The sequence below is a fragment of the Lithobates pipiens genome, unplaced genomic scaffold, assembly GCF_037356315.1.
Source record: "Lithobates pipiens isolate NorthernLeopardFrog02 unplaced genomic scaffold, aLitPip1_a1.2 Scaffold_62, whole genome shotgun sequence".
NCBI classification, from domain to species: domain Eukaryota; kingdom Metazoa; phylum Chordata; class Amphibia; order Anura; family Ranidae; genus Lithobates; species Lithobates pipiens.
Genome location: NW_027507884.1, coordinates 1751117 through 1777768, shown reverse-complemented (window position 1 = coordinate 1777768; position 26652 = coordinate 1751117). Strand labels below are relative to the sequence as shown.

Here is a 26652-nt window from a genome sequence, read left to right as displayed (position 1 = left end):
AGTCCCGGCTTATACCATTGATTTTCTTCTCTGGTCCCCTCCCAGGCTCCGACCCCCTATTCTCTCCCCGATTCTATCACAATCGATACAGCTATGGGACAGGATGAAAAAATGCCCCCACCTCATATCGCCCCTAAAACCTTTGGCTCACTTGTTCAACAACCCGGATTTCCCACCAGGCCAGGATATCAAAGCTTTTATGTGGTGGCTGGACAAGGGTCTATATAGAATAGGGCACTTTTTGGATGCTCATGGCCCTATCACATTGGGACATTGTGTGAACCAGCTCGAGATGCCTCCCGCAGAATGCTTTAGATTCCACCAGATCCGTCATTTCCTACTAAAGTTATGGACGGATAAGAAGGCTTCCTTGGGCTGCACTCCGTACGAATCATGGTGCGGACAGGCCACGGAGCAGAGAGGGGCAGTCTCAGTTGTTTACAAGGCTCTGGCTCATCAACGGAATAAATTCACTTACATGACAGCTTGGGAGACTGACCTAGCAATCAGCACGTCTGTGGAGCAATGGCGGGCCTCCTTCTCCAGAGCCTTTAAAGGCATCAGAAATGTCTCACTAATTGAGGCCAACATAAAGGTCCTTACCAGATGGTACTTAACTCCCTCGAGACTCTCTTTAATGTATCCCACAGCTGACCCCAAATGCTTCCGGGGATGCCAACTGGTCGGGACCATGACCCACATCTGGTGGGAATGCCCCAGAATAAGGCCTTTCTGGAAAAAAATCCTGGCCTTAATAAGGAAAATCACAAATCTTACCCTCCCGAGAAGCCCTGCCATTGCTCTCCTTAATGCTAATCTTCCTAAGGTCTCGAAACACACTCGTAAACGAATTCAATTTATATTCCTGGGTGCCAAAATGACAATAGCCAAAGAATGGAAACTTCCTAGAGTCTCCTTTGCAGCTACCATTAAAAAAATTTCTTGGCTAATGTTACAAGAGAAACTTACCGGCATTCTACTAGACTCCACAGCCCAGTTCGAGGCTACATGGGAGCCTTGGGCTCAATACATGGGCATATCGCTGATTCCAGGAGTCCAGCCCTAGTTCCCCAGACCTCTCTGGGATGTGGGTGTCGCTCGCCCGCTGACACGCTTCCCCCCTTCCCCCCCTCTCCCACCTACCCACACCCCCCATCCCTTGTTTGTCTGTACAGAGTTTCCTTTTGCTCCCTCAATCTCCAGGACCTGTAACATACCCCTTTTTTATTTGCTATATAGTACTGGAGAGAAGAGGTGTTGGAGCTTTAGTCACACCCCTAACAGAATCCCCCTCCTCCATTACAGTTGAGGTCCTTCACCTCTTGCAGAGGACGCAAGATACCACGGGGCTCTCACCCTGCACAGCATGTTCCCAATTGGGGTGCAGGGGAGGCCCAGCAGGTGTTCCTCAGGTAAAACCTAAATATATCACAAGTAGTTGGGAAAGGAGACTATAATCAAGAATGCTAAAATCCTAGTTCCATGTTATCTTCTAAGTAACCATATCTGAATTTGTTAACAGTGTCTTATGTCTTCGACGCAAGAGGTGTGATGACTGTACTGTGCTGTATTGTTCTCTCTGGTTTGTAAACTCAAACTCTGGTTTGAAAGAAAAAATTTGATAAGATTTGGAAGTTGTGGAGTGAGAAAACGAATAAAGGTGCTTAAATTTAAAAGTGGAAGGGCTGCTAGTCATGAAAATAGTGTGAGGAGAGGGTTTGTGTGAGGGGGGAAATGGGGTGAATGCAGGGAATGGAAGGGTGTAAAAGGGTTTTTACAAAACCTGTATCTGTGTTTTCGCTTGTTTTTATACGGGAATGTTATGTGTTTTATTTAAATTGAAAAGAAATTAATAAAGAGATAAAGTTAAAGCATATTACACACGATCAGTATACAGAATTATATATAGTATAATTCACAAATGGACAGTATAGTAAATAGTAAATCTATTTTTCCTCTTATAGGATAAGACCATGGCACCCGTTCTGCTCACCTTGTATCTGGATGTATAACTCTTCACTACTCCTTGTGACGTTTTTGGTTGAAGCCCTCACTTCACAGGAATAACTCCCAGAATGCTTTAGCTCAATGGACTGGACTTCATATCGGTCAGATAATCTGAATTCCTGAACATTTTGTCCATCTCTGTAAAAAGCAAATTCCAGACCTGTATCAGGAATGAGTTTGCTACGTTCTGTGTGACAGGTCAGGGTCATATTGTCTCCTTCTGTCATTTCATTTGGAGTCATTATGATTTCTGGTTGTGTGAAAATCGCTGAAAATAAAAGTAATAAAAATGCATTAGTGGTAAAATGTGACCTGAGTGAATGTGATAACCTCACTCACGTATGTGCTAAGGTTTTAAGAACATTTCTTTTTTGTTGTAAATAATTTAAGTAGAAGGGGCAACCAGATTTGCTTATTACTTGGGCATGCTGTGCTTCTTGTCTAGTTAAGCAATCAATCTCTTATGTGGGTCTGCATTTAGTTATAAGTTCCATGAAATAGTGAAGTCCATGAAATCCTGGGGCTTCTGCCTCTAATTCCGCCTACACACGATCAAACAATCCGGTGGAAAAGTGCGGCCGAGTGTGTGCCAGTCCGCCGTACTTTTGAAATGAACGGACTTTTCCCGCCCGGAGAAAAGTCCGCTCATTTTGAGCGCGGCTCCAGGTAGCCGGGACCAGCGAAGGAGGCATCGCTGGCTCCATCACCTGGTATGGACTTAAAGGGGAATCCCTACGCTGAAAAAACGGAGTGGGGGTCCCCCCCTAGGTCCATATCAGACCCCTATCCGAGCAGGCTATCCGGCCGACCAGGAAACGGGATAGGGACAAGCGAGCGCCCCCCCCCCCCCCCCAAGAGCCATACCAGGCAGGGTGGATGGGGGGTGCCTCTTTTTACATTGTTTTCACAGGTGAATGGGTAGGGGTACATTTTACCCCATACTTATTCACATAGTGTGGGGGACCGGGATCTGGAGGCCCCCTTATTAAAGGGGGTTCACGGATTCCGATAAGCCTCCCGCCCGCAGACCCCGACAACCAATGGCCAGGGTTGTCGGGAAGAGGCCCTTGTCCTCATCAACATGGGGACAAGGTGCTTTGGGGTGGGGAGGCAGCGCGGCCCCCCTTCCCCAAGGCACCCCCCATGTTGAGGGCACGTGGCCTGGTACAGCTCGCTCGTCCTCACCCCCTTTCCTGGCTGGCCGGGTAGCGTGTTCGGATAAGGGTCTGATATGGACCTGGGGGGACCCCCACGCCGTTTTGTTCAGCGTAGAGATTCCCTTTTAAGTCCATACCAGGTGACGGGGCCAGCGACACCTCCTTCGCTGGTCCCGGCTACCTGGAGCCGCGCTCAAAATGAGCGGACTTTCCTCCGCGTGTGTGGGCGAGTCCGTTCATTTCAAAAGTACGGTGGATGATCCGGTTGAATCAGTGTGTGGGCAGGTAGGTCGTTCGGAAAGTCCGGCGGACAGTCTGCCAGACTAAGTCCGCCGGATAGTCTGATACATGTGTACGCGGCATTAGAGCAGTTTTACAGTCCATGGATTTCTTCACAGCAGCAACCCTTTACCTCTGGAGCCCCCTTGGGGAGAAGGAACCCTGCTCTTTAGTGCCTCAGACTTTTTATCACCATCCCAGCCCCCTACTGGACACTCCCCTTCAGGGATTGGCTGGAACCTGATAAATATCCATGCTGGCTGATTTGAACCTCCAACCAGCTCATCACTGGTTTCAAGGGAACAAATTGTTATAGAGATGTGCAGCTGCCTTTGTAACTTTCTTGGGAAGTACACATTGCCCTTTCATGTACAGCAGATCTTCTTTATTTAATTAGCTAGGAGTCATTGACTCAGAACATTTATACAGGTTGAGGGATCTGGCTTCACTTAAAAGCCAGGTGACTGGCATTGTCAGAAGGAGATCAGCAATAGTAACTCCCTGATGTCCTTTTTCGCTAGGTTTTCTTTTATTACATTTATTTCCATAATTTGTGTTTCTTCTTTGATTCCTGTGCAGTGGTCAATTTTCTACATATTTACTATATTCTATACTTACAAGCTGTCTATATGCCGCTCTCAGAAAGTATTTCTCTCTTGTCAACCTTACCAGTTGTCTGAAACTTCACCATATCTGTGAATTCTATACTTACCATTTAATTCAATGTTCAACATTTTACTCTTTTTCACTATTATTCTGCCAGAAACTGTTTTCGCTTCACAGTGATATCTCCCAGAATTCTCCACCTTAGCGCACTGGAGTCCATATTGGTTGGATGAATTAAAACTCTGGACATTCTGAGTATCTTTGTAGAAAGCAAACTGCAGCTCTGTCTCTGGTCTGTATGGAGACACATTCGAGTGACATGTCACAGTTACATTATCTCCTTCCGCTACCGGAAGCGGGGTCACTTTTATTTCTGGAGTTGTGAAGAGTTCTGTAAAACACAAATATTAAACAGTAGACCTCCATTATTTCACCATGAATGAACCATTAGGTTTTACCAGATTCAATAATAGGAGTATCGTTACTTAATATAACTTTCTCTGCATTTTTAAAATTAGATTTTGTTTTATAGGTGTAAACACATTGCCCATAGCCAGGGACGGGACACAGGGTGCGCAGGAGGGGAAGCTGCCCTGGGCTCAGTGAACCAAAGGGGCAAAAAATGGATGCAGGGTGGTATTAACAGTGGGGGAAGGTGGCGCAATTCTGGATCTTTGCCCTGGGCGATGGACGGCCCTGTCCCGGTACTGCCCATAGCTGCAGTATAATACCTATCAATGACATTGTACATTTCCTTACACCAATGAGCTTGGAGTGCTAATATATTCTTAGTAAGAACAGCAGTTAATACCCCACAGTCTTCAGATTCATTATTTGCTGAGCGGAAGTAAAATCCTTTCTTAAAGTCTAATTTCAAATAACCTGTGCCCCCTCCCCCAGTTCCGTCTCCTGTCCAGGACACCCCCCTTTTTTTTAACTGATATATACAGTGTCTTGCAAAAGTATTTTTCATGTTTTGTTGCCTCACAACCTGGAATTGACATGGATTGTTTGAGGATTTGCATCATTTAATTTACAGAACACGCCTACAACTTTGAGGATTTTTTTTTTTTTATGTGAAGCAAAAAACAAATAGGACAAAATAACAGAAAAAGTCAATGTGCATCACTATTCACCACCCTAAAGTCAATACTTTGTAGAGCCGCCTTTTGTGGCTATCACAGCTCCAAGTTGCTTGGATAAGTCTCTATGAGTCTTGCTACATCTTACCACTGGGATTTTTGCCCATTCCTCCTCCTTGCAATACTGCTCCAGCTCCTTCAAGTTGGATGGTTTGCGCTTGTGAACAGCAATCTCTAAGTCTGGCCACAGATTTTCTATTGGATTGAGGTCTGAGCTTTGACTAAGCTATTCCAACACATTTACATGTTTCCCCTTAAACCACTCAAGTGTTGCTTAAGCAGTGTGTTTAGGGTCATTGTGCTGCCGGAAGGTGAATCTCCATCCTAGTCTCAAATCACACAAAAAGTGCTACAGGTTTTGCGCAAGAATATCCCTGTATTTAGCACCATCCATCTTTCCCTCAACTCTGACCAGTTTCCAGTCCCGACTGCTGAAAAATCCCCACAGCATGATGCTGCCACCACCATGTTTCACAGTGTTCTGGTGTTCTTTGGGTGATGTGATGTGTTGGGTTTGCACCAGATATAGCATTTTATTTGATGGCCAAAAAGCTAAATTTTAGTCTCATCGGACCAGAACACCTTCCTCCATACATTTTGGGAGTCTCCCACATGTCTTTTCACAAACTCAGAACCTGTCATTTTGTTTTTTGCTGAAAGTAATGACTTTCTTCTGGCCACTCTGCCATAAAGTCCAAATCTATGGACCGTAGAGCTTATTGTCGTCCTATGTACAGATACTCCAGTCTCTGCTGTGGAACTCTGCAGCTCCTCCAGGGTTACCTTAGGTCTCTGTGCTCCTCTCTGATTAATGCCCTCCTTGCCCGGTCCGTGAGTTTTGGTCTGCAGCCGTCTCTTGGCAGGTTTGCTGTTGTGCCATGTTCTTTCCATTTGGTTATGATAGATGTGATGGTGCTCCTAGGGATCATCAAAGATTTGGATATTTTTTTGTAACCTAACCCTGACTTGTACTTCTCAACAACATTGTCCCTTACTTGTTTGGAGAGTTCCTTGGTCTTCATGGCAGTGTTTGGTTAGTGGTGCCTCTTGCTTAGGTGTTGCAGCCTCTGGGGCCTTTCAAAAAAGGTGTGTCTATGTAATGACAGATCATGTGACACTTAGATTGCACACAGGTGGACATCATTTCACTAATTGTGTGACTTCTGAAGGTAATTGGTTGCACCGGAGCTTTTTATGGGCTTCATAACAAAGGGGGTGAATACATACGCACATGCCAATTATCAGTTTTTGATTTCTGAAAAATGGTTTTATGTATATATTTTTCTAATTTCACTTCACCAACTTAGACTATTGTGTTCTGATCCATCACATAGAATTCAGATTAAAAAAAAAACATTGAACTAAAGGCTGTAATGTAACAAAATAGGTAAAAAGCCAAGGGGGTGAATACATTTTAACCTATAGCAGCCATCCTTCCCTAATGGAAAGTAGACCTAACAGTCCTTGGATGCCTCCAGGACTTAAGGCATGAGGCTTTATTCATGGAACAAGGATGCTCTCCAGCCGTTCTTGACAACAGAGAGAGTTCATGTGCCATGTCAGATGATTTCAAGGGGGAAAGGTTCAAAGCAGGTTCTGCGTGCCGAAGTGGCCATGGCTAATCACTGACTGGACATCAAGCTGGCATGCAGAAAATCCTATATAGATGTGTACTGATATATAAATATATGTAGATACCCTTGTTTGCTTAATAATGGCCTTCTAAAGGAAGAGTTCCCTTTAACTAGAAACTGCAGCTTGAATCCTGTGATGCAGAAGGTTCCTAGTATGGTGGTATCCATTGTCTTCTGCTAGCAATGGTGGGGCCGTGAATATTATTGATGTAGCACTGACCCCCAAAGGAGCTGCTGAATTTGTTTGGGCCTGTACTCTGCTAGTGAACCCCCACTGACTTGGCTCAGTCCCCTTGACACAGCTGTGGTGCAATGTTGGTATGAAGCTAATGGTAAAGGATAACCCCACAATATGCAATATAATAACGGTATACCTTTGTTATTACCTGGGTATCCAATGGCTCCACCTGTTGTAAAAGGAACAACACTCCACACCAGTTGTACTTAACCAGAAATAGATTTTTACTGAGGTTAGAGTAAAAGAGCAATTACAGCATTTGAACCGTCACACCAACATAATGTGACAGCACAGTAGGCATACACAACAATTTGTACCGGTACAGTTGTCCTAAGTCAGTGATGGAGAACCTTGGCACCTCAGATGTTTTGGAACTACATTTCCCATGATGCTCATGCACTCTGCAGTGTAGTTGAGCATCATGGGAAATGTAGTTTGAAAACATCTGGGGTGTCAAGGTTTGCCATCACTGTCCTAAGTGATCCCTGAGAATGCGGCTCCAATTGGGACTAGTGTTCAGAGCAACCACGGCCTACTCTGGGCACCTTCCCACTTCCAGAACACTCAGGAGAATACAGGAATGAGAATGATAAATGTAGCACAGCACAACTACAAGGGAGCTCCCCCTACTTTAGTTCTAGGCCCAAGGCCTTGCAATACAAGATGCAGTCTTTGATCTTCTTTCTTCTGCTAGCTATAGTCGTTGTAACAATTTGTAATCCAACAGTGGAAAAACAAGGGTTAACGTGAGATTAATATCAGAACTGTTCCTGTAGTGTGATACACTTGTAACTGCTTTGGAATAACAGAGTGCTAATAGTATTGTGATGAATAGGCTTGAGGCCTGCTTAACTCAGTCTCTTTGTTCAGTTCTCTTCCGTGGGATTACATGTCCCAGCAACACTGTGCAAGTGCGTAAGAAACTGTGGGCAACAGCCCTCTCACCAAACTGGGTTTGAATAATGGAACAGCTCGGCTCCGCTGGTCTCAGTCTGTTTGATGCGGCCACGCCGTCACGCTGTTCAACTTCACAAGGTCAACAGGAGTCTTCGGTTACCTCTGTCAGGGTGCCTCTGGATCCTTCCTGATCTGACCACACTTTTTTTTTGTGTTTTTCTCGTCCTCCCTTCTTCCTCTTTTCTTTTCCTTTTCCCTATTTCCTTTCTCACATTTTTGCACTCTTTGAATCCTCCTTTTCATACACTTTCTCCTATATGTATCCACCTCCACAATGCCATGTATTTCACTTTACAACAGTGATATCATACTATTTATACTCTAAGGTCTTTATTAAGTACTTTGATAATTTTATTTAGATAATACTTACATTCTTATTTTCAGTTTTACGACATATTTGGCCATGGGGTATTTCAGGATACATCACATCCACTCTTCTTCTTGTTGCAACACCCGCCCTCCACCTGCTCCACATGCGTTTGCGAACCATGTCTCTTCAGCTCCCGGTGGAGGCATTCACTGCTTTCACCCCTGGAGATCAGTCCATTGGACCAGCTGACTACAATGTGAGTATGGAGTGCCTCTTTGAGGCCACATGCTTCTTCTCTAATATAATCATCACTGTCTGCCATATCTTACCGATACTTACTGTCTTTTTAGATACTCCACATATACATCTACTCCTGAGGAAGCGAGCAGAGCTCGCGAAACGCGCCAAATAAATAAGCTGTATATGTATATTATGTACTTTTAATATTGTAACAAATATGTTCATGGTTAAGCTATGGTTTATGATGGTTTTTATATTTATCTACGATTATGTCTGTGAAACGCAAATAAAATCTTTATCAATGTACTACACTTATTTGTTATGACCTCTATGAACAACTCATTTAAAGTCCCATGGGCGAATTTGTTTTGTATTATGTATTAGGGATGGAGTTGTATCATATATAGTATCCAGGCCGCCCCCCTTTTTTCTGTATTTGTAGTTCAGTCAGCACTCAGGAATACAGTATGCATTGACTGTAGGACTACGTGGCCCAAGATCCTCTGCTGTCCAGGAGGCTTGGCTCTAGTCTGCTAACAGGAAGTGATGTAGCCATAGCTTGCAACTGTCCCTGATTTTGAGGGACTGTCCCTGATTTGTAATAAAGCCCCTCTGTCCCTCTTTCTTCCTCATTTGTTCCTCATATTGGTCTGATCTATATAGTTGTATATAAATGCACTGTTTATCTTTTAACCACTTCGCGCCCACGCTATAGCCAAAAGACGGCTACAGCGCGGACGCTATCTGCCGGGAGGGCGTCCCTGGACATCCTCCCTTTAACTTCCCCTCTGCGCGCCGCCGCGGGCACGCATCTGGGAAGTTCTGTGCTGCTCGTGTCCCCCGGACACAGCCAGTTACAGATCGCTGTAAATGGCCAATCACAGTGGCCGTTTACAGCGCGATTGGCGTGCCCAATGAGAGATGATCTCATATCGCCGGCTCTCCCTCCTCACACAGACAGCGTGTGAGGAGGGAGAGATGAACAGCTGCAGAGATGAAGCGGTGAGTGTAAAAAAAATAAAAATAGGGGGGCGTGGCCTGCAGCGGAGCCGGATGGTCGCATAGAACCAGAGCTCCGGCGCTTCAGGGTTTCAGCGGCTAACAGCAGACCTTCCGTGCACCGATTTCACTCGGACTACCAGCGTCCTAGCGGGGGCAACGACCGAGATCATGCCTAACAAGCGGCGGAACGCTAGGCACCCGCACCGGCTGACGGACTTCTTCCACGCAAAAGGTATGGAGGGGAGGCAAGATGGCGCCGAGGCCTACTCCAGGCCTGCGGCCTCAACGGCACAGAGTCTTCACAATGCAGAGAATCCTGCTACACTGACCCCCACACCTGACCTCAGACCTTCCCCTCCGCCTTCCCCAGCCACTAGAAGCCCGGTCAAGTCCAAACCCAGACTCGATGGCAACGGATTGCGAACTGCGGATAGCCCCGGCCCAGACTCCGGTGATGACACGAGGGACATGCCGGAATCAATCGAATCCTTCCCTACGCTTAATCAGCCAGTACTGGACACTGTGTTAAAAGACATGTTGCTGTCCCTTAGAAGCACCATACAATCAGATATGGCATCCTGCATGTCTAAGTTTAACCGGGACATTAGTGATCTGGGTAACAGAGTTGACCACATTGAGGTGAAAATGGGTGAATATGCTGATACGATTAATGACTTAGTGGATGTTTATGAGGAAAAAGAAAGTGACACCGCATGGGTCAAAGCAAAATTGGCCGATTTGGAAGATAGATCTAGGAGAAACAACCTAAAAATAAGGGGGATCCCCGAATCAGTACAACAATCTGATCTAAACTCCTACGTCACAGCGTTATTTAAGGCCCTCATTCCTGATCTCACAGATCTGGACGTTACCATTGATCGAATACACAGGCTACCCAAACCTTCCCACCTATCTGAGCAAATACCTCGAGATGTCCTCCTACGCTTACACTTTTTTCATGTTAAAGAAAACCTCATGCTTTATATGAGAAAAAAATAAAAATAAAAAAATAAAATAAAACGAAAATAAAGTGCCCATCTGTCCCCACTGCCACCTGTCCCCACTGCCACCTGTCAGTGCCATCTGCCCCCACTGCCACCTGTCATCAGTGCCATCTATCCCCAGTGCCATTTGTCATCAGTGCCACCTGTCCTCTGTGCCATCTGTCATCAGTGCCACGTATAAGTGCCATCTGTCATCAGTGCCATGTGTCATCAGTGCCACGTGTCATCAGTGCCACATAGTGCCATCTGTCATCAGTGCCATATCAGTGTCACGTGTCATCAGTGCCACATATTAGTACCATCTGTCATCAGTGCCACGTATCAGTGCCACCTGTCATCAGTGCCACCTGTCAGTGTCACGTGCCATCTGTTATCAGTGTCACATGTCATCAATGCCAGGTATCAGTGCCATCTGTCATCAGTGTCACGTGTCATCAGTGCCACATATTAGTGCCACGTATCAGTGCCATGTGTCATCGGTGCCACATGTCATTAGTGCCACGTATAAGTGCCATCTGTCATCAGTGCCACATATTAGTGCCATCTGTCAGTGTCACATGTCATCAGTGCCACATGTCATCAGTGCCACGTATTAGTGCCATCTGTCATCAGTGCCACGTCAGTGTGACGTGTCATTGTTCTAGTGCTTCAGGGCCTTCAAAAGTGTAATAGTCAACAAGTTAGATGTGTAATTTATGCTCCTATAACACGTGACGGCGCTCCTTGCATGTTGGGCCTCTCTATGTGGCAAGGCTGTAGAAAAGTCCCACACATGTGGTATCGTAATACTCAGGAGGAGTAGCAGAATGTATTTTGGGGCATTATTTGTGGTATACAAATGCCATGTGAGAGAAATAGCCTATTACAATGAGAATTTTGTGGAAAAAATTTAAATAAAATAGAAAATCTTCATTTTGCAAAGAATTGTGGGAAGAAAAATGACAACATCAAAAAGCTCACCATGCCTCTTACTAAATACCTTGGAATGTCTATTTTCCAAAAAGGGGTCATTTGGGGGGATTTGTACTTTCCTGGCTTGTTCGGGTCACAAGAAATGAGATCGGCCACCAGTACATCAGATGTGATCAATTTTGTATGATTCGCACCACAGCTTGTAGACTCTCTAACTTTCACAAAGACTAAATAATATCCACTAATTTGGGCTATTTTTACCAAAGATATGTAGCAGTATAAATAGTGGCCAAAATGTATAAAGAAAAATTTATAATTTGCATAATTTTATCACAGAAACAAAGAAAAATTCGTTTTTTTTTCAAAATTTTCTGTCTTTTTTCATTTATAGCGCAAAAAATAAAAAACCCCAGAGGTGATCAAATACCACCAAAAGAAAGCTCTATTCGTGGGAAAAAAAGGACAAAAAATTCATTTGGGTACAGTGTTGTATGACTGAGTAATTGTCATTGAAAGTGTGAGAGCACAGTAAGCAAGTGGTTAAAAAGTGTTTCCCAGTGCTAAATCTTGTATCCAGTTTTTAAATTGCAGAATTTGTAGATGTCAAAGACCAATATAAAGATATAATAGTGGTAAAAAAAGCACCTTTGGGTTTAACTAATTTCTTTTTTTTTGTATAACTCTTCTTTAAAGGTGTGGCAAGGGGTGTGTTCCCTTTGCCTACATGCTTTTGCTAATAGGTGTCCTTCATTCCCATCTCAAAAAGTTGGGAGGTATGGATATAGCTGTCACAACACGGGGCACTAGGGGGGAAAAGGCTCATATATTGTCAGATATACATATATTATAAACATTGTTGTGTCACCTTCATTTTTCTCACTTTTCCTCAGGACAGTGTTAGGAATAGTGATGGACGAACTTCCGAGGGGACGTTTCGCGAACGCGGACCGCGAACGTGGCCGATAGTTTGCGAACCGGAACGTTCGCGGCGGGCCCCATTGACTTCAATGGGAGGCGAACTTCGCAAACCTACAGGTCAAATTTGCAGCCACAAAATAATTAATAGCTGTGCAAACATAGTCCCACCACATGGCCAATGACATAACACATGTATGAGGTGAATCTGGGATCGACAACTACAAGCATTCTTTTTTTATATGGGAAATTGTTGTGACAATTCAGGACTGTGGAGCGCATGAAGGCAATGGAGGAGAGGGAAGGTCAGGGACCAGGGTAGGCAAAGAAGAGGGTGCAGGAGATGATCACCAGCAGCGTGACATACAGCAATGACACCTGCACTGTGATAGAGTCATCTGACAGCAGCACCGTGATACAGAGCACTGACATCAGCAGCGTGACATACAGCAATGACACCTGCACCGTGATAGAGTGATCTGACAACAGCACCATGATAGAGAGCACTGACATCAGCAGCGTGACATAAAGCACTCTCACCAGCACCGTGATATACAGCACTGACAGCAGCACCGTGATAGAGAGCACTGACATCAGCAGCGTGACATAAATCACTCACACCAGCACCGTGATATACAGCACTGACAGCAGCACAGTGATAGAGAGCACTGACATCAGCAGCGTGACATAAAGCACTCACACCAGCACCGTGATATACAGCACTGACAGCAGCACCGTGACAGAGAGCACTGACATCAGCACCGTGATATACAGCACTGACACCAGCACCGTAAGCAGCTCCAGGAGGAAGTCAGCATAGCACAGGGATGGTGGGAGCCCCTCATAATGAGCATAGCACAGGGATGGTGGGAGCCCCTCATAATAAGCAACCCCAGGAGGATGTCAGCATAGCACAGGGATGGTGGGAGCCCCTCATAATAAGCAGCCCAAGAGGATGTCAGCATAGCACAGGGATGGTGGGAGCCCCTCATAATAAGCAGCCCCAGGAGGATGTCAGCATAGCACAGGGATGGTGGGAGCCCCTCATAATAAGCAGCCCCAGGAGTAAGTCAGCACAGCACAGGGACGGTGGGAGCCCCTCATATTATGCACAGCAGAGGTACAGCCCCAGGAGGATGTCAGCACAGCACAGGGATGGTGGGAGCCCCTCATAATAAGCAGCCCCAGTAGAAATATGACACCGCTCAACCCCTTCAAAGAGGAGGGTACGGGCATATAGTACGGTGTGCTTTTTTTGGACAAGGAAGTGAGCCAAATGAAGAAAGAAGGTCTCTGTGCTCGATTAAAAAAATTGTTTATAGACATATACATGGTCTACTGGTCACATGTGTTGAATTCCTCCGAGATCCATGCCTCATTCATTTTTAGAAATGTGAGGTAGTTAACACTGTCGTGAGCTAGGCGAGTTCACTTATCGGACAGGACACTGGATGAGGGGCAAGCCAACAGTTCGATTGCAAATTGGGCAAGCTCTGTCCAGAGGTCAAGCCTGCCCACCCAGTAGTCCAGGGGTTCATCACTCCTCAGAGTGTCCACATCGGCCGTTAACCCGATGTAGTCGGACACCTGACAGTCTAGGCGTTCCCTGATGCTGGATCCGGATGACACCTGTCGATGGGTCGGCTGAAAGAATGACCTCATATCAGAAGTCACCAACACATCTTCAAACCGGCCTCTTCTTGCAGGCGCTGTTGGATTGGTACCCGCAACTCCTTCTCTGGGAGTGGGAATTGCTCCTCTGCCAGCGCACGTAAAAGCAGAATGCAGCATTTCTCGAAGCAAAGCCTGGAAGTGCTGCATTCTGACAGCCCTCTGTGACGGCGGTAACATTTCCGCCATTTTGTGTTTGTACCGGGGGTCTAAGTACGTTGCCACCCAGTACTGGTCCTTGACCCTTATGCTTTTTATATGTGGTCCTTATTAAAACCCTGGAGCATGAAGGCCCCCATTTGCACTAAAGTGGAAGCAGTGTGGTGGCCTGGCTCCTGCTCATCATCCAGGATAATGTCGTCCTCTTCATTCTCCTCTCCCCATCCATGCACAACAACAGGGGTCCCAGAAAGGTTTAAAGCATGCTCTTCTTGCTCCTCCTCATCCGCCCCGGCACCATCCTCTTCTGACTCCTCTTCAGACTCCTGTTGTTGACTTGTCTCAGATAGAGTAGCCCCCCCTGGGAATTCATCCAGCATTGCGACTTCCTCATCTTCCCGCTCCTGCTTCTCCACAGCTTAATCAATGACACGACACAATGCATGCTCCATAAAGAAGGCATAAGGTACCATGTCACTGATGGCGCCATGGCTGCGACTGACCAGTTTGGTGATCTCCTCAAATTGGTGCAGAAGTCTGCATGCGTCGCGCATGAGCAGCCACTGGCGCAGTGAAAAAACCCCAGCTCCCCAGAACCGGTTCTGCCGCAGAGTTCATACCGGTAGACGTTAACTGCACGTTTCTGCTGGAGCAGCCTATCAAGCATATAGAAGGTTGAGTTCCATCGCGTCGGGCAATCGCAAATAAGACGTCTGACCGGCAGATTGTGTCGCCGCTGAATGTCAGCAAGGCGAGCCATGGCCATGTAAGATCTTCTGAAATGGGCCGAGATTTTCCTTGCCTGCCGCAAGATGTCCTGGACCCCAGGGTATTTGACAAGGAATCGCTGCACGACCAAGTTTAAGACGTGTGCCATGCATGGCACGTGCGTGATTTGCCCTGTTTCAATTCGCTAAGCAGATTGGCACCGTTGTCACACACCACTTTACCAACTGTCAAATTGAGCGGTGTTAGCCACTGATCTGCCTGTGAACGCAAAGCTGAAAGTAGTGCCGGGCCAGTGTGGCTCTTGGCTTTCAGGCACAACAGACGCAGCACGGCATGGCAACGTCTCACCTGGCATGTGGAATAGGTTCTGAGGAGCTTGGGCGGTGCAGCGGAAGAGACGCTAGCAGCGGAAAAGGAGGAGTCAGCTGAGGAGGAGAGGGAGGAGGATGGAGTAGGAGGAGGAGAAGAAGAGTCAGGCCTGCATGCAATCCGTGGCGGTAAAACCAAATCTACACGGGTGCCACGGGTTACATGCTTGACGGCCATCAGAAGGTTCACCCAGTGGGCAGTAAAAGTGATATACCTTCCCTGCCCGTGTTTGCTAGACCACGTGTCGGTGGTCAGATGTATCTTGGCACCGACACTGTGTGCCAGAGATACATTCACTTGCCGCTGAACATGGCCATATAGCTCTGGGATGCCCTTCTCTGAGAAATACTTCCTTCCTGGCCATTGTGGTGTTCCAATGGCCACAAATTTGCAAAAGGCCTCCGAGTCCACCAGTTTATATGGCAGTAGTTGGCAGGCTATGAGTTCTGACAAGCCAGCCGTCAACCGTTGGGCAAGAGGGTTATCCGGCGTCATCATTTTATTTACGCTCGAACATTAGGCCCACGGAAGCCTGCCTTTTTGCAGAAAAACGTGAGCTTGGCGTGATGGAAGGTGGAGTGGAGGACAATTGTGAGGAGAGAGGAGAAGGAGAAGTAGAAGACGAGGCTGGACAGTGAGAGCCTGGAGTGTGGCTTTGTGTGTTCCGTTGCTCCCACTGGGCTCGGTGATGGCTGCTCATGTGCCTTCTTAAGGCGGTCGTCCCTAGGTGAGTGTTGGGCTTACCGCGACTTATGCGTTGACTGCAAAGATTGCAGATGGCAACGCTATTGTCAGCAGCGGACACGTTAAAAAAGACCCACACTGCGGAGCCATGTGCCGGTGTCATGGGAGCGCCAGATGTGACCGTACATGGTCGATGACTCGCTCCTGATACATTTGCAGTCTGCTTTGTCCCTCCTTTGCAATGTAAGTTCTGCTTCTCCTCCCTATCTGCTGGTCCATATCTCCCTCTGAACTCCCCTCCTCTTCCTCTCATGTGGGCACCCACGTGACATCACTAGACACGTCATCATCAACGTCACCTTCCCCACCGCTATAAGTAGAGATCTCGGAGTAGGCAGCAACACCAGGGACCAACCTCCTCCTTGGGCTGATCTGGGTACTGTCGTCAGACTGCTGAGTAGCGGTTGTTGCTGCCTCCTCTTCCTGATCCAATACCAAGAGTGGCTGCGCATCAGAAATGTCTTGATATGGATCGGAAAATAATTCCTGTGACTCAAGCGGAAGGTATGTGGTGGTGGTGGTGTTGTTGGTGGTAGTGTCTTTGGGGGTGCACATAGCAGAGAGTGAAGAAGAGGGTGCAGATCGAGAGGATGAGGAGGGTGCAGAAGAGTAAGGCTGAGCGAGCCACACAACCAAGTCTGGTGCATCCTTTAAAGTAATTGAACGCACCTTCTGCAACTTCTCACTTTGGCTCAAGCCTGTTGCTCCTGCCCTACCCCTACCACCCCTGCGGAAGGGCCTGCCTCTTCCTCTGCCTGTCATTTTTTAAATGACCCTGTGACAAAACTCTCAGTCCCTATACCGATGAAGGACTGCTGCAGTATAGGGCAGCGGTCAGCAGTAGTGCACCTCAACCCTATGTATTGTGGACCGATACCAGTCCTTATAGAATGGCAGACTGTACCTCATTCAACCCTATGTACTGTAGTACCCTATACCTTACCAGTCCTTATAAGGACCTTTGTGGACCAAGTAGGTTGTGTGTGAGTGATTAGCAGACTGTACATCAGTCCCTATACCGATGAAGGACTGCTGCAATATAGGGCAGCGGTCAACAGTAGTGCACCTCAACCCTATGTATTGTGGACCTATACCAGTCCTTATAGAATGGCAGACTGTACCTCACTCAACCCTATGTACTGTAGCACCCTAGACAAACCAAGTTACCAGTCCTTATAAGGACTTTTGTGGACCAAGTAGGTTGTGTGTGAGTGATTAGCAGACTGTACGTCATTCCCTATACCGATGAAGGACTGCTGCAGTATAGGGCAGCGGTCAGCAGTAGTGCACCTCAACCCTATGTATTGTGGACCGATACCAGTCCTTATAGAATGGCAGACTGTACCTCACTCAACCCTATGTACTGTAGTACCCTATACCTTACCAGTCCTTATAAGGACCTTTGTGGACCAAGTAGGCTGTGTGTGAGTGATTAGCAGACTGTACGTCAGTCCCTATACCGATGAAGGACTGCTGCAGTATAGGGCAGCGGTCAGCAGTAGTGCACCTCAACCCTATGTACTGTGGACCTATACCAGTCCTTATAGAATGGCAGACTGTACCTCACTCAACCCTATGTGCTGTAGCACCCTAGACAGACCAAGTTACCAGTCCTTAGCAGACTGCAGCAGAAGGGCAGCAGTCAAGTATAATATTCTTTCTATATTTGGAAGAAAGAATATTATACGTGTACAAGCCTATTACCATACCACTGATACCAGTCCTGAAAATAATCTTTGTGGAACTAATAGTAACAGCTACTGATTAAACTGACCCTCACTGCCTCACACACTGCTTCCTGCCTGTCCCTATATAAACTGACAAAACAGAGGCTACTGGAACAATAACTGGAATAGCACTTTTGTGGACCTGATAGTAACAGCTAATGACTAAACTGACTGTCCCTGCAGCGCACACCGTCCTGTCCCTTTCTCTAAACTGACAAAAGACACTCAGACTGCTGCAACAATCACTAGCACAGCACTGCCTATCCTGAACTACACCTAACACCTATACCAGTCCTGAAAAGAACTTTTGTGTACCAAATAGCTAGCGATTTGGGTCACTGCAATCTCTCCCTGCTCCACACAGCAACCTCTCCCTATAGTGACAGAAGAAAGAATGTAAAATGGCCGCCGGATCGGGTCTATTTATAAATTAGGGGGACTGTCCAAGAGTCCATGTGCTGTAATGTCTCGATTGGCTGTCCTGTACCCCATGATGGATGTGTCATCATAGGTCAAAGTTCTTTTACACAGTAAACACCGAAGTCCGCCGGGCGAACGACGCCAATAGTCCGCCGAACGGGCGGACCGCGAACAGCCGAAATTCGCCGCAAAACGACCGCCGGGCGAACCGCTCGGCCATCACTAGTTAGGAATCAAAGCTAGAGGAGTAGAGAAGATCTCTGGGAATACTGAATACTTGAGGAGGTCAAATCTGCCCCATCCCACCCAAATCAATTTGCAGGACTTACCTTTCATAGGTATGGAAGTTTCTCCACTGTGCCGATAATATATGAGGTTGTGATAAACCTCTTTCGTACATTTATATCCACGGGATCCTCCCAAATTTATTTTATAAATACGGAACTCAGGATCAGATACCCAATTCCTGATGACGTCATTATCCTTGTAAAATATAGTCTCTCTTCCATAATATGTAGGATAATGGTGACATCTCAGAGTCACATCGTCACCTTCATGAATATAGAGAGGAGCCTGGAGGATCACAAAGTCTGAAAAACAGAACCACAGACAACCTATAAGAACAAAGATAACTAAAGAGCGTTCTACCCCTTCATATAAATCCCCACCTCCCAGGGGATTCTTGTGTCACCCTCAGACCAGGGGATTTGCTAGGTAGAAAAAAGACCAGGGGCTTCAGCCCGAAGCCCGAGGTCAGCACGGGGTAGTGGAGCGGGGTTTTTTGGCTTGGCAGTGGGGTTGTGTGGCGGGGGGGTAAGCTCACTTGCTGATTACTGCCTTGCTTACCAGTTCCCTTACACACACTGACCTACAGTGGTGTGAAAAAGTGTTTGCCCCCTTCCTCATTTCCTGTTCCTTTGCATGTTTGTCACACTTAAGTGTTTCGGAACATCAAACCAATTTAAACAATAGTCAAGGACAACACAAGTAAACACAAAATGCAATTTGTAAATGAAGGTGTTTATTATTAAAGGTGAAAAAAAATCCAAACCATCATGGCCTGTGTGAAAAAGTGATTGCCCCCTAAACCTAATAACTGGTTGGGCCACCCTTAGCAGCAACAACTGCAACCAAGCGTTTGCGATAACGTGCAATGAGGCTTTTACAGCGTCCTGGAGGAATTTTGGCCCACTCATCTTTGCAGAATTGTCCTAATTCAGTTACATTAGAGGGTTTTCGAGCATGAACGGCCTTTTTAAGGTCATACCACAACATCTCAATAGGATTCAGGTCAGGACTTTGGCTAGGCCACTCCAAAGTCTTCATTTTGTTTTTCTTCAGCCATTCAGTGGTGGACTTGCTGGTGTGTTTAGGATCATTGTCCTGCTGCAGAACTCAAGTTCGTTTCAGCTTGAGTACACGAACAGATGGTCGGACATTCTCCTTCAGGATCTCTTGGTAGACAGCAGAATTCATAGTTCCTTTTATCACGGCAAGTCTTCCAGGTCCTGAAGCAGCAAAACAGCCCCAGACCATCACACTACCACCACCATATTTTACTGTTGGTATAATGTTCTTTTTATGAAATGCAGTGTTCCTTCTACGCCAGATATACTTGGACACACACCTTCCAAAGAGTTCCACTTTTGTCTCATCGGTCCACAGAATGTTGTCCCAAAAGTCTTGGGGATCATCAAGATGTGTTGTGGAGAAATTGAGACGAGCTTTGATGTTCTTTTTGCTCAGCAGTGGTTTTCTCCTTGGAACTCTTACATGCAGGCCATTTTTGCCCAGTCTTTTCCTGATGGTGGAGGCATGAACGCTGACCTTAACTGAGGCAAGTGAGGCCTGCAGTTCCTTGGACGTTGTTGTGGGGTCTTTTGTGACCTCTTGGATGAGTCGTCGCTGCGCTCTTGGGGTAATTTTGGCCGGCCGGCCACTCCTGGGAAGGTTCACCACTGTTCCATGTCTTCGCCATTTGTGGATAATGGCTCTCACTGTGGTTCGCTGGATTCCCAAAGCTTTGGAAATGGCTTTATAACCCTTTCCAGACTGATAGATCTCAATTACTTTCTTTCTCAATTGTTCCTGAATTTCTTTGGGTCTCAGCATGATGTGTAGCTTTTAAGGATCTTCTGGTGGACCTTACTGTGTCAAGCAGCTCCTATTTAAGTGATGCCTTGATTGTGAACAGGTGTGGCAATAATCAGGCCTGGGTGTGGCTAGAGAAATTGAACTCAGGTGTGGACAACCACAGTTATAGTATGTTTTAACAAGGGGGGGGGGGCAATCACTTTTTCACACAGGGCCATGATGGTTTGGATTTTTTTTCACCTTTAATAATAAACACCTTCATTTACAAATTGCATTTTGTGTTTACTTGTGTTGTCCTTGACTATTGTTTAAATTGGTTTGATGTTCCGAAACACTTAAGTGTGACAAACATGCAAAGGAACAGGAAATGAGGAAGGGGGCAAACACTTTTTCACACCACTGTACCTACCTGACACATACACTGACCTACCCACCTGACATACACTGACCTACCTACCTGACATTCACTGACCTACCTACCTACCTGACATACACTGACCTACCTACCTGACATGCAATGACCTACCTGACACATGCACTGACCTACCTGACACATACACTGACCTACCTACCTGACACTGACCTACCTGACATGAACTAACCTACCTACCTGACATACACTCACCTACCTATCTGACATGCACTGACCTACCTACCTGACACGCACTGACCTACCTGACACATACACTGACCTACCTACCTGACATACCCTAACCTACCTGACATACACTGACCAACCTACCTGCCATACACTGAGCTACCTGACATGCACTGACCTACTTGACACATACAATGACCTACCTACCTGACATACACTGACCTACCTAACACATACACTGACCTACCTACCTGACATACCCTGACCTATCTGACATGCGCTGACCTACCTACCTGACATACACTGACCTACCTGACATGCACTGACATGCACTGACCTACCTGACACATACACTGACCTACCTGACATGCACTGACCTACCTACCTGACATGCACTGACATACACTGACCTACCTGGTATGCACTGACCTACCTACCTGCCGTACACTGACCTACCTACCTGACATACACACACTGACCTACCTGACCAGGAGACAGACTTCACATGTTCTAAAGCTCAGCTCAGCTGTGGTGTGCGAGGCAGCCAGAGGAGAGCCGCCTGAGCGCCATGCGGGGATCGATGTGGCGCGGCGGCCGCATTGTAATTCCCGCCTTCTGGAGCCTGCAGCGCCTATGATGGACGTCACAGGTCCCGCCATTGGACCAGGGGTACATCCATCATAGGCGCTGCAGGCTCCAGAAGGCGGGACCTGCTATGTGACTCAGCCGCACTCGGTGGCGATCGGCATCAGATCGGTCCCCGCTCGGTGGCAGGCAGCGGCGCTCGGGGCTAATAATAGAACAGTACCCACCCGAGACCCGGGGATATTTGAGGTCCCACTCTGGGCTTCAGCCACTGTCAGCCCCCCCCCCCCCCCCGCCAATGCCACTGCCTCAGACGTATTGGCACTTACATGCCTACTTATCACTATTTTATCAATTAACCACTAGCCGACCAGCTCACGTAGATATACTGTGGCAGGTCGGCTCTCCTGCGCGAACCGTAGCTGTACCTCGATCCGTGTAAGGAGGATAGCCGGCGTGCACCTGCATGTCCCGCGGACTCGATGTATGCTGGTGACCCGCGATCATGGTGAGGAGAGGCAGAACAGGGAACTGCCTATGTAAACAAGGCGATTCCCTGTTCTGCCAGATGACATGACAGAGATCTACTGTTCCCAGTGATCAGGAACAGCGATCTCTGTCATGTCCCAGTAAGCCCATCACCCCATAATTAAAACACACCTAGGGAACACACTTAACCCCTTGCTCACACCCCAGTGTTAACCCTTACCCTACCAATGTAATTGCATTTTTATAGCACTGATCAATGTAATAATGTCACTGGTTCCCAAAAAGTGTAATTTGGGGTCACGCTATGTTGTACGTTACCTAATCATGACAACCGCACTGTGAATGGTAAATTATATGTTCTAAATTATGTAGCGCCCTGCTCCTGATGAGCAGACGCTATTGTTTTTTTATTTTATTTAAATATCTGAACATGTAGTTTGGCTCAGACTAATTTCTCTAAAAGTTCTGGTTTCTGTACCAGTCCAGTTGGGTTGCAGTCTTTCCCACCTGACTGTAGGTGTCGCTGTCACCATCGGTGGGTGTGGAACAGTAGCAGGCTGGATGCACTGAATACCGCCTCTTGCTCGTAAATGGTTCCTGCTGTGCATTCTGGGAGAGGGTATTTAAGGTGCCAACGCCATTTTTCTTCGTTCGTTTTCCGGGGTCCGTGATCCCAACCCAAAGGCCCTCCTGGCCTAGGGTCTGTGTCGCATGGTCCTTATCCTCGGGGCTGGCTGGCCCGAGGCTTCGCAGCTGAGAGTGTAGGCCCAGGAATGTCTTGGGGCCTACTGATCCAGGGGTGATCCTGTGCTGTCTCACCTGCGGGGAGAAGCCAAGGAAAGCTGAAGGATCCAGGGGAGGACTTTTCCAGTGGAGGACCGAGCGCAAGGCTGGTGTCTCTGGAGGAGCCTGGAAACTCAGTTTAAGGACGCATCCCCGATCAATATCCTTACAGTATCGCTGGGTTGGCTGAAAGAATCTGGTACTGTATGGTAGTTCTTCCTAAAAACTTTCAAGAATCTCTAAGTTCGGTTAACAAGTCTGTGGCAGAGACTTTGTTTGGCATATCATCGGCTGCTAGATCAAGTGAGAGAGGTCTATCCGGTGACTGCCGGATCCCGTCTGTGGAGCTGTTTGTCCTCTGGATCTGACTGATACCTCTAACCCGCAATTACCAGGTGCCTGAACTCCCCTTATCCTCTAACCCTCTATTGGACTTTGTGTGTCTTTCTTTGGTGTGACCCCTAAATAAATCTTCAAAAAGGACCACGTGTCTGATATATCTTCCTTTGGGCTACTTTCCACGGGACCCCCCTAAGATGAAGAGGTGAGCAGAAAAGGTAACGGTAAGCCGAATAAAAGCAGCAGCTCCTTCGGGGTTTAGTGCTACAATTATATACTCCTGATCCCTGCACTCACAGTTCAAGTTGATTCAATTTGTATTACCTTGAGCCGAGGAAGTGGCAATTTAATGCCACAAATGCATCTTATTTGGTGAAATAAAATAGTTGGATGTTTTAATAAAGCAGATGACTGGTGCCCATCCTTTAAATAACCACTTTGGGCACCTCTGCCAATAGAACTAACCAGGGGCCCTTTTTTCGCTGACTCTTTCAACTACTTTGCTCACCTTTGCACCTAAGAAGCCCTTATGCCGCGTACACACGGTCGAACTGTATGACGTACTTAGTCCGTTGAAACACATTTCAGCGGACAATCCGCTCGTGTGTGGGCTTCAGCGGACTTTTTCAGCGTGCAGTCCGGAGTACTAAGAATTTCGGTTTTTCCAAAAATCTTTCCGTCGTACTTTGGTTTCAGCGGACAATACGGTCGTCAGTATGCTAGTCCGACGGACTAAGAATGGCGCATGCCCGGAAAGGATTTACAGGGCTTTGCTGTGTCTTGGACTTCCTATTTCTAGTCCCGTCGTACGTGCTGTACGTCATCGCGCAAGCTTTCGTCGGACTGTTTGTGTATCCGTGTGTGGTCAAGTCCGTTCAGTGGAAAGTACGCCGGATTGTCCGTCGGATTGTATGACGGACTAAGTACGTCATACAGTTCGACCGTGTGTACGCGGCATTAAGAGCACCCAGAATGGGAATGCCTGAGGCATAGAGACCGATCACACTGACCCTCGAACAAGGAAGGCCACGTGTTCCCCCACAGTTGGGTGACTGCATCCTCAAAAGTCCATATTGACCTTTTTTCGTTTTATTGTGCAAGCATTGCATTCTTGTTTTTAAATTAATCTACTACACTCTAGGGCAAAGGTGGCGAACCTTGGCACCCCAGATGTTTTGGAACTACATTTTCTATAATTCTCAACTACACTGCAAAGTGCATGAGCATCATGGGAAATTTATTTCCTAGACATCTGGGGTGCCAAGGTTCACCATCACTGCTATCGGGGCTCTCCCACCTCCCTCTCTTTTCTTTTTTTGGTGGAAAATCTGAGCTGTACTAGAAACCCCTGGTCAGCTCTGGTCAGCTCCTCAGGATCCTTTGGTCCACAATCTACCACCACACCCCAGACCAATGAGGTATAAGAACCTACTTATTACAGGCAATGCCCACACCTAATGAACCACCTAAGTACTAAATGGAAGGACCTTTATTAATAATTTATGTTCCTATGGGTAAGCTTAAGGATGATAAAACTGTATTTACTCACCATTACTAACAATTAGTTTGACAGGGTCACTTAGGTTTGTGTTGGTGCCTTTACATTGGTAATTTCCACTGTTATCTCGTTTTGCATTTCTGATTACAAAGGTTTGCCCTGTGTGTATCAGGTTATTATCCTTGTACCAGGTGTAGCGCGTATCTGCTGGAATAGGTGACCTCACATTACAGGACATTGTTAAAGACTCAGTTGTAAAGATCTTGTCCCAGTTTGGGTTGAAGGTCACCATAGGTGGTCTCCCCAAAGATCCTACAAGATAAAACATTGTACATGAGTTATTAGTCGGAACCTAATTATTTTACAGCAGATAAAATGAAGTCTTTCTGCCTATAAATTATTTCATTTTCAGTATAGGTAACCATCATGCTATATCACTTCCTTAAAGAGACTTAGAAATAACAAAGAAGACAACAGGCACTTACCTGCAGTACCTTCCCAAATGTTCCCTCCTGTCAACCGGTTGTGACTTGCAAAGCGCACACACTCCTGGATAGTTCTGGGACTTGCCACTAAGCCCTGTCCCCACACATTGCTATTGCCTCTTCAATGTGATGGGCAGCCTTACCAACCAGTAGGTTTGTGCTGGAGGCAAGAGAAAATGTGCAAGCTTGAGCAATAGCTGAATTGTTGCCTGTCGCAACCACATGGGATTCGGCCATGAAAATGGTAACAAATTAAAATTTGGCCACTTGTTTTCTATTTTTTCATTTTGTTTTCACCCCTCTTGACTTGGCAAAAAAATAAATACATTTGGAATATGTTTTCCAGTTAATGTGTAACTATCCTACAAAAATCTATTTTTCTAATTAGATTTCACCATTTTAAACTGGTAAAAATAACGTTTAACTTTTTTACAGGGTGGAAACTTCTCCTTTATTTCTTATAATGCCCTCAAATATTAGGTTAAAGTTTAGAACTGCCAAGGGTCTGCCAAGCACGAGCTGAGACATTGGGTGCTGTGCTGGAGGGGAGGGGGGTGGCACAATTGGGGCAAGAGCCCCTGCTGCTTCTGTATCCACCCAGTCGTGTCCTGCACTGTGCAGGACTGATCAGTCCTAATGATTTTTTAATCCTAAAACTTTAGTTATTTTTATTAACTCCTTTTCTCCCTTTAGGGGCGCTAGAGGTTCTTTTTCTGGGACTACTTGGGGAAAAAATATATGGGGCTCCCTCTTAAAACACCATTCTTTGGCACGGTCATGTCAGAGTACAGATTTTCCCTGATCATGAAATATTTATACTTCCAAAACAGCAAAGAATTTGATGAAACTACTCATCCTGCACCAAAACTAAAGAAAAGAAAAACAAAAGAATCTCAAATACTGTATTTATCGGCGTATAAAATGCGCCAGTGTATAACACGCACCCCAAGTTTAGGAGGGAAGTTTAAGGAAAAAAACTTACATTGAAATGCCCATCAATGCAGCCTTATCAGTGTCCATCTGCAGCCTTGTCCAGTGTCATTGCAGCCTTATCAGTGTCATTTACAGGCTTGTCCAGTGTCATTGCAGCCTTGCCCCAGTGTCATTGCAGCCGTGTCCAATCTTATTGCAGCCGTGTCCAGTGTTATTTGCAGCCTTGGCCCAGTGTCATTGCAGCCTTGGCCCAGTGTCATTGCATCTTTGCCCCAGTGTCTTTGCAGCCTTTCCCCAGTGTCATTGCATCCTTGCTCCGGTGTCATTGCATCCTTGCCCCAGTGTCATTGCATCCTTGCCCCAGTGTCTTTGCAGCCTTTCCCCAGTGTCTTTGCAGCCTTTCCCCAGTGTCATTGCAGCCTTGCAGTTTAAATATGGCGCCACCGAGATACACAGGATATCTGTCTCTGTGTATCTTGGCTCCTTTCGGCTCCTCTCGGCTCCTTTTGCAGTCCCTCCCAGTCCTGTGGCTGTGAGCGGAGCTGAGAGGAGACGAGCATACACATAGCCGAGGGTACTCAGCTAGGCTCGGGTCCTCTTGGCTCTGCTCACAGTCACGCCCAGTC

The 26652-nt window shown here is 46.6% G+C and overlaps 1 protein-coding gene across 1 annotated transcript in view; it reads right to left on the bottom strand.

Moving 5' to 3' along the window:
* The window catches only part of LOC143958863 (high affinity immunoglobulin gamma Fc receptor I-like), a 36168-nt gene extending 11252 nt beyond the window's left edge, over nt 1-24916 (bottom strand). Inside the window, exons 1-4 of the mRNA XM_077467843.1 lie at nt 24660-24916; nt 18552-18812; nt 4156-4440; nt 1994-2275 (exon numbers count right to left, since the gene is read on the bottom strand). Coding sequence (XP_077323969.1) covers nt 1994-2275; nt 4156-4440; nt 18552-18812; nt 24660-24900 — 1069 coding nt within the window. The 5' untranslated portion in view covers nt 24901-24916. The remainder of the gene's footprint in view (nt 1-1993; nt 2276-4155; nt 4441-18551; nt 18813-24659) is intronic.
* Nucleotides 24917-26652: the final 1736 nt, after the last annotated feature.